The 8,799-nt window shown below is 38.3% G+C and overlaps 1 protein-coding gene across 7 annotated transcripts in view; it reads right to left on the bottom strand.

Moving 5' to 3' along the window:
* Positions 1-1,445: 1,445 nt before the first annotated feature.
* Positions 1,446-8,799, bottom strand: part of ATP11C (ATPase phospholipid transporting 11C) — a 187,971-nt gene continuing 180,617 nt past the window's right edge. For 4 of the 7 annotated variants that reach the window (XM_049873466.1, XM_049873467.1, XM_049873469.1 and 1 more), the window contains 2 exons: positions 4,298-4,402; positions 1,446-1,581 (listed from right to left, as the gene is read on the bottom strand). In XM_049873466.1, the coding sequence (XP_049729423.1) occupies positions 4,301-4,402 (102 nt within the window). In that variant the 3' untranslated portion in view covers positions 1,446-1,581; positions 4,298-4,300. Of the gene's footprint in view, positions 1,582-3,681; positions 3,726-4,297; positions 4,403-8,799 lie in introns of all 7 variants that reach the window. The other 3 variants (XM_049873470.1, XM_049873472.1, XM_049873473.1) reach the window with 2 other exon arrangements.

Raw genomic sequence — 8,799 nt, 5'->3', positions numbered from 1 at the left:
AAAAACTAAAAAATAATACTGATAAATGAGAACAAATGAAATCATGAAAAGGGGTCAGGAATGATGGAAGGATTTCTAACTGAAATTAACTCATTTCTAGAAATTTTAAGAGAAATTACACCTAAACATTAACACGAAATGTATTTGTAAGAATCAAATGTGCCATATGGACCATATAAATACACTGGTACAGATTGAACCTGATACTTTTACCAAACAATGTACAATATAAACACTAATAACAACACAGGCATGCCAGAAAGACAAACAAAACTGGGAAGTGATAAGAAAATGTTTGTTTTTTTTTAAAGACCAGTTCAATTTAGCAGTCAAATGTAGTCATTTATATTCAAAAAGCATGTGTTTAGTTTTAACATTGAAGAAAGACATTTCACATTTATTTTTGTTGTGAGTGAAGTCACTGGGAGGCTAAGACCTCCTTCTCAAACAGCAGAGTCGAGGACTTTACCAAGGTGAATCTCAAGGTTTAGACTTAAACCATTGTCCTGGCCAAGTTAGCTAAGAGACAGTATTCGTGTTGACAGAGCCATGACTCAGGCAGCTGAGCTGTCCTCTTGGGAGGGATCCCTTCTTCCCAAACTGGCAAGTTAAAAAACAACAAAGCGCTGCATATATGCAGAAATGTAGCCTCTTTCAAATAAAAACTAAAATAGTTTAAAACAAGCTGTTCTTCTTTCCTTTCAACATAAAATTATAAAAGAGTGATGTGCATTATGGCTTTTAGTTTTTATTCACCTTATCTCAGGTAATGGTAAAATCGACACAGGAAAAATCGGTTTATCTCTTATTTTGAGGGCTATTAAGTGATCAGAAATGTTTTGTACTCTTTTTTAGTAGCCTCACACCCACAAACGGACTTTAATGCACAAGAACAAAAAAAAATTTTTTTTGTTCCCACATCAATACCTGGCCTTAACATTATTTCCATGTAAATGTTCAAGTTTTTTTTTGGCCAGGATATTCCAGCAAGAGACATTTTGCATGTGAGTGAACAGAAAGGATCAACTATTCTGATGCAATGATAACACTTAGTCCTCCTGCAATTTCAAGTATTCCTTTCATATATTTAAAAAAAAAATTATCATTCAGCAGGAACAAGAAGTGTGATCCAAATGATCTATTTCTTTTGCCAGGCAAATAATAATAATAAAGTGTTAGCAAAATCTATTCATTCCCATTGCATGACTTCTACATTATACTACTGTGTTAAATCCATTCATAAAGTTCATGGGTTAAAAGAACACTCATTTGGTGGTTATCATTATTCTATCTATAGCCAGAATTCTGAGTGTTCTTGCTTTCAACTTTCATATAATTCTTAACTGTGAGCTTTGGCCGTAACAACTGCTTATAATAACTGTAAATATTTAAGAGTCATTTGGTATTTTCATAATTTATTCTGAACCCTAGACATAAGAGAGTGGTTTAGTTTGTTGCATATCAAGTATCCTGAGATGGTAACTTTTTGTAGTTGTTTTTTTCTTCATGCTTTCTTTTTTAGCTGTAACCACTGTCAATATGCTTGTAGGATAATAACATAGGCAGTTCAAGATTCGGGTTCTGAAAAATTTAAAATATACACAGTTAAAAGGTTTATTTTAATAATAATGTGAAACCATCTGTTTAGCATTTTCAAAAATAAGTCAAGTAGTAAATTTTGTTATGAGTAAGGCAGCCGTCTTAAAGTGTCAAGTTTTATTCACATGCAGGGGAGAAAAAAAAAAGTGACACAATCACCAGATTCTAATCCTTTCTCCATTTGTCAGGAGACTAGATTCAGACTTGCTCTTTGCTTCTGACTGCTCCAGGGTACTTGCATAAATTTTTGCCACTGGGATTATCTACCAAAGCAGAGGTTTAGCTTACTATGATCCTTTCCTCCAAACTGGGAGCTCTTTGAAAACAGGGACAACATGTTATCTATCTTTGTACCTCCAGTACCTAGCACAGCATCTAGCACATATGAGGTGCTCAGGAAATGTTGAACGGACGAATGCGCTGCCTTTTTTTTTTTTTTTTGAACACGTAAATTTGGACATAGTCTGAAGATATATTCAGTTTGGAAAGATTGTGAAAACATTTTTTTCTGTACTGAAAGAAGCCATTTCCCTTCTATAATAACCAGCTGCCATCTAGTTGATTCTAGCTGACGGTGACCCCATGTGTTGCACAGTGTGTTGCACAGTAGAACTGTGCTCCATAGGGTTTTCAATGGCTATCGTCTTGCAGAAGTAGATTACCAGGCCTTTCTTCTCAGGCACTTCTGGGTAGGTGCGAATCACCCAGAGGTTAGTAGCCACAGAACTTTCCATACTGAATTTGGAGATTCTCTGTCTTCTAAACATTGTCAAATGTGTGGTTGGTTTGGGATACGATAGGTAAACTAATCACTGAGTGTAAATCAGGTATCTTGAAAATTGGATCACTTCTAAGTCCTGTGTCAAGGGAGGGAGCCTAAGTTTAATTCTCTACATCAAAGCCCTGAGTAGTGCAGGGCCTTAAGTGTGTGCAGGGAGGGGGTCTTTCCTATTCTGGTACATGCCCTTATCACGGTTAGACTAGAAGTCCTCTAGGATACTTTTCAACCTAGGATGCTTTTCACATCTGAGGCTGTGATTTCATGGATTCCGTTTTTTGTTCCACATTCTCAAGGACCACTGTTTAGTTCTTTAGTGCAGGATCATGGTGACTAAACAAACGAGGTTGTCATTCAAGGGACAAACTTAGTGGCTAAACTAAATGCCACATATTTCCCTTGGAGGACAAATAATGCCACATGAAAACCTATTCCTGGATGAAATAAGTACCTAAAAAATAAAACAAACAAAAAAATTTTTCTTTAAAAAAAAATTCCTCAATTCTACATTATACACTGTAGGAGTTAAGGCCCTGGAGAGGCCAAAAGCAGTAGCAATGTCTGCTACCCAGCCCTGTCCCCAAAACTCAGACCAAACTAAAGAAAGCAATCCAGGGGGATACGAAATTAACTGGAGGATATAAATTAACTGGAAACAGTATAGCCAAAATGTACCACACAACTTAAGACAAGGCTATCTGGGACTAAAGGGCCAAAGGCTGGGAAGGCTACTGGGAAGCAGATTCCGTATGGAGGGAAAACAAACATGCAGGTGAGTCACTCAAAATGGGGAAAAGATGTGGACTGAGGCTAAATGAGTCTGCCCCCAAAATAAGGTTGTAGTGCAGCCCGTGAGGAACTACAGGTGACAAAAGAGTCAACTGGTTCAATTCATGAGCTCCATCTTTTTAATTCTTTGTGCGCATGTGTGTTGGGAGGGAAGGGTGACAAAAAGCAAACGGGCCTATGCGGTAGACTCGCACTTGTTAGTTTCAGAGTGAACTGACCTGCAATTTAATTGATGATGTGAATATATGAAAGATGGCCTTGCCCTAAGCTGTGTGGAATTGTTTCTAAACTGACAAGCATGTGAAGCTCGTTCATAAATTATTCCAAAGGCCTGTGGGCCTGAAACTCCGGCAGTCGGGAGAACTGAGTACACAAACAGGAGGTTTTCTTTTTTGGGGCACGGGATGAATAGAACAATATTTATAAAACAAATATACTTGTTATTAGAAAAAGTAGCAATGAAACATTTATATAATTTGGATAGCATCCCCCTGAATGGCTAGGAAAGTTTTTACCTCTCAAAGTTGAAACATTAGCTTGAATAAAACTTGACATTAAACTAAAAACAAAAAAAAATGAAGTTATGATTAGAGTAGGCTAGTTTATTAATATATATTTCGGAATCAAATATTTACAAGGACTTTGTATACCTGCAAACACACAGACACAGCACATGGAGGTACAAACACACTGAATTATTTTCACAGAATTCCCAAAAAGGACATGCAACGCTAAACTAACTTGATATTATACAGATGCAATTTTGGAATATTTATTTTCAGTTTTCCAAAGATTCTTTCTACATCCAAATCACATTTCCAGGTCAGTCTGGATGAGCGGTTTGAAATAGATGTGCCTGCCAAGACAATTTGCCCCTTGCAAATTAAATATACCGTATTTCCCCTTCAGCTCTGAAAATGCCTAAAATTTTCTTTCGGGGCTGAGAAAATCCAAAATATATATATTTCCCCATATTCCAAGCAATGCATCTTTATATTTTTGCAACGAATGGTATAAAGTTCACCACACCAACAGCAGAGAAAATTTAGAGAGTAATATTTTCTTTCTTTTTCTTTATAATGCTGTTAATCTGTTTCTTTAAAGCCAGCCCCCTTGTTTAGCACTAGGTACCTGTTACAACATATTAGATTCGTCTGAGAATGTTCGTAAAAGAAGAGGTCTGACTGAAGGTCTGGCGGATAATGAGTCAGATGCCCTTCTACAGCTCAGATTTCTCTGAAATAGTGAGGTAAAGATACTTAAAGCATTTGAAGATTGGTTAACCTACCTGGTGCTAAAAACGCAGTAGAAAAAAAAATCATTTTCTATAGACTCTACTCTTCTGGCCAAAAGTACAAATGACTACACTACAGCAAACGCATAACATTGAAACGAATACATTCAAAGGCCTACGAAAGTCTCCGACTCAAATCAAAATGTTTTCACGGTGGAAGTATACAGACATTAGAAGTATGTGGCAAACTTGGAGTTTTGAAATGGCACTGGTAGGTTATGTGGTAAGATGAGTCAATATGGTTTGATTAAGAAATCTTGCCATCCTTTTGGTGAACACCTCTGAGAGTTGTGCTGGTGCTATGCGTGTACCAAACAAAGAGAAATTTGTGCAAAATATTCCTGCCTGGATGAACAGACTGGCTCCACACACGCCATGGCTACTACTCCATACCATGGATCAAGGAGACCACAGGCTTATAGTCCAAGCTTTCGAAAATTACTTCCTCTCCCGGGCGACAATTTGAGAAAGTGAATAAATAGTTAAAGGAAAATGCCAAAATACTCTAAGTGTCAATAGAAGATATAAAAATGAGTCATGGAAAGTAATATTGCATAAAGAATTAGAAAATGGTGTCAAGCAAATGAGAATGCAAGCAAGTTGGTACATTAAGAAAGAAAATCACCTTATTCACTCCAAGAGAAACTGTGATTGCTGGAAGTTTGAGAAAGCATGAAGATAGTAGATGTTCCTGAGGAAGGGAGGCGTTTCGTTACCTTGTTCACAATTGCACAAAAGGTGGAAAATTGCAGTAGAAAACAGAGAAATGCAGAAACCAAAAGGAAAAAAAAAAGTAAATATACTCCCAAATGTAAGACATTTAAAAAGAAAGCTTGAGAATTCGAAGTAGAAATGACAGGTTAGTTTCAAAGACGTTACTCTCTGAAGTAAAAGCAGAGTTACTTAGGAATAGTATATATGTGCAAACTACTATTCTTATTTATATATACCAATTTAAAATTATTTTGTTAACGGGAAAATTGACTACTTCTGAATTAAAACAATTTTTAAATGTTTCTCATTAATATAAAACTTATCTGCAATCATTAATTCACTGGCCTGTATTTGTTCAAAACCCATTGGTCCGTAATGAAACACATTTGGGGAAGTTACATTTGTTTCATTTACCTCTGGACCAATGCTTAGCTTTTTCTTTTCTAACACAATTTGATTGGCCTCCCCAAGCTCTTCTTCAGAGACTTCATAAAAAAGGGCAGATTAAAGGGCTGCTAATTTCTTTTAAAATACCTAGACAAAGTCAAAGTTGCTAACTTAAAGTTTAATTATAAAATCTAGGCTATTGGCTTCCTTCTCATCCTGTGCCTAAAGTTATAAGCTATTTTATAGACTTGGTTTTGGCATTGCCCAAGCAAAACAGAAGATGAGGCCAGTTACGAGGGTGAGTTTTAAAACTCTGCTAAATCAAGATTACCCACATTTATTTACTTAGTGACAAAGGAAAACAGACTTAAAATAAAAAAAAAGCTAAAGTAACCCATGTATCCAGCAGAGTTTAGTAAACAAATTATACTTTTAAAGGCAAATACTTGGATTTATTCACGCATGTTGTGACATAACTACATTTTTGTTTCCAGTTCATATTTTACCTTAACTTAGGAAGAAAACTGGTGATGTGTTGGCAACATGCCAACTGCCGATTAATAAAGCTGGAGAAACTGTTTTGAGAAATAGAAAAAAAGTTTCTATGTTCTATTTTGTGGGCAAAAACCTTGTAACAAGATTAACGTGATACCAAGTCTCCTACGCCTGTGTTTAGTGTTCAAATCTATCTATTTAGGGCTGCAATTGTAAGCACATTTTGGTGTGCTCAAAAACTTGTATCCAACCTTCAGAGATAAAAGTATTTCTATGAAGCAGAAACTTTATGGGTTAATAAATGAGGTGTTACGAGTATTTATAGAGGAAAAAAAGGAAATATGAAAGTACAAAAGGCAGTAGAAAGCATGAAAAGAGGACCTAAAGCAATAAAAAAATGAGTATCACTAAGAACTGGTGGGGGCAGTGGGAAGAAGGGGAGATGACCAGCGACAATAATAGGAAATTTCCGCGTTCCTTGGCAGACATCTCGAGCTTTGACACCGGCCCAATCAGCAGTGTGTCAAAGAGGCCAATGGATAAAGGCCCACCTCAACAGGCACACTCTTAGAATTTACCTTCTTTTTTTTTCCAGTTCACAGGGCTACCACCCTTAGGACCCGGGGCTGTTTATGACACTGTGAGAATCCCAATAGTGACCGTCACTACCACCATTATTATTATAATGATAAACTGTGTTTTCCAAAAATTTCAAACTGTTTTCTCTGGGAACTTCTGCTCAGATGGCTGACATTCTTCTTTTCCCCATTTTCCATACTAAAAGAGCTCTCTACACAATGGTAGGTGTCTTCCTGTTTGTGCAAATGTCCCAGGCTAGGCAAGGCAAGGCAATGTTGCCGGGCCCCTTCCCGCTAGATTAAAGTGTCCTCAGGACCAGCAGACAAAGCTAGGCCTGTCTTTTATTGTGATAGTTTACAGGAGGTAACTGCGTAAGGACATGGGGAAAATGCCTCCACTGGAAATCTGAAGTGGTATTTACCACCTAGCTGGAAGGTCCAGGTGCATGTCATTGATTCACAGAAGGCCCAACTGTTGTGCTCAGTGGAGACATGACTTTTTGAAATACCCAAATCCTACACTTTAAATTTCCTCTGAAGTGTTGCCCTGCTGGTTCCGTGTGCAGTGCTCAGTGTTAACTGCGTCATACACCATCAGCAGCATGGCTATGCAGCTGTGTCACTTTAGAAACTGAAGAAAAGCTCTATGGTCCTAAATGATTGGACTTTAGTACAAAAATTAACTTCATTGCTGAAAATATAGCTGAGGAATATGTGGCTTAACTACGAGCCTTGAGTTAAGTGATTGAGGGAATCTATTTTCGAAGCTAGCCGAATTCTTTATAATGCTAGTGTCATGACAGAGCTCAGCTGTGGTGGAGGCCACCATACCAGCCTTTTCACTGGAAGCTTCAGGGAGTAGTGACTCAGCCTTAGAAATAGCTCAATTGTGCTACAACAAGCCATGTTATCATTGATTGTACTGTTCTGCTTTATACCTGCTTACAGAAAAGTGTTCCTTTCTAACCTACCCTAAACTCCTTGTGAGCAAGGGCCACGTCTGATTCATCCCTGAATTACTAGCACCTAGTTTAGTACAACAGCTCTGGATTCCCTGGGTAGTGCAAATGGTTAACTTGCTTGGCTGCCAACTGAAAGGCTGAAGGTTGGAGCCCATACAGAGGCACCTCAGAAGAAAGGCCTGGTGATCTACTTGCAAAAATCAGCCATTGAAAGCCCTATGGAGCAGTTTTACTCTGACACACGTGGGGTCACCCTGAATCGGAATTAATTCAGTGGCAACTGGTTTAGTACAGAAGTGAACTCATAGTAGGCCCCCAGACAATGATTGCTCAATTGAATGGAAATCCAGAAGACTGCTTCTATAATTGTTAAGTGCAATAACTTAATTCCCTTCTCAAAGCAGCTGCCGAGGTTCCCGTAGGACCAGCACTGGCGGCCAATCTGCACTGGCATTCCTGGCTCTGTGTACAAAGGGCCCAAGAAGCTTACTGGTTAAAGTCAGGGGGATCTTATTACCTCTAGGTAGGGGCTCACACTTTAGCCCGCTAGGGAGCCTATCAAGTATGAGGCAGGTCCAGTGTAAAAGAATCTTTTGCCTCTCTCTAAAATAAGACCAATGCCTTAGCAAGGTATACTGAACAAAGTAGGATGTCAGCCAGGACTGTCAGACTGCTGGTCACTAAGCATCAAGGCTAATAGATTTTGGGAAAGTAAGATACACACTCTTCTTTTTTTAGGGGTGGCCCCAGCCTCTTTGATATGGCCAAATAAGCCCTTATTTATATAAACAGACATAGCTGAACAGAATAGGTATCTGAGCAGAATAGTTGTGGCTGCCGTGTTTCAGGTGGCCTTTATGCATTCATATGCACTACATTGCTCTTCCATTTTCTCACCAAAAAAAAAAAAAGAGAGAGGCAGCGCTGCTGAGTGCTTGCAGTGTGTTTTCTCATCTCTAACTCTCAGAATCCCACGGAGTCTGAAAAACCATTTGGCCTTTCAGACACTGGACGTAAAGAGAGATGTTCATCAGTAGGCGGTTCAATAAATGTTTATTGGTTCAATGAGGGTAGGAATCAATGAATGAATGATTTCATGAATGAAGGTGACCGTGGACATTCTCCTGATTGTCCTAGCATATCAGCACGCCAAGCTACAGCACAGACACTAAAATTCCTACCACCGTGGACATAACCCATGGC

The sequence above is a fragment of the Elephas maximus genome, chromosome X, assembly GCF_024166365.1.
Source record: "Elephas maximus indicus isolate mEleMax1 chromosome X, mEleMax1 primary haplotype, whole genome shotgun sequence".
NCBI lineage: Eukaryota > Metazoa > Chordata > Mammalia > Proboscidea > Elephantidae > Elephas > Elephas maximus.
The sequence above is the reverse complement of the archived record's forward strand: the minus strand, read 5'-3'. Positions and strand labels throughout refer to the sequence as shown.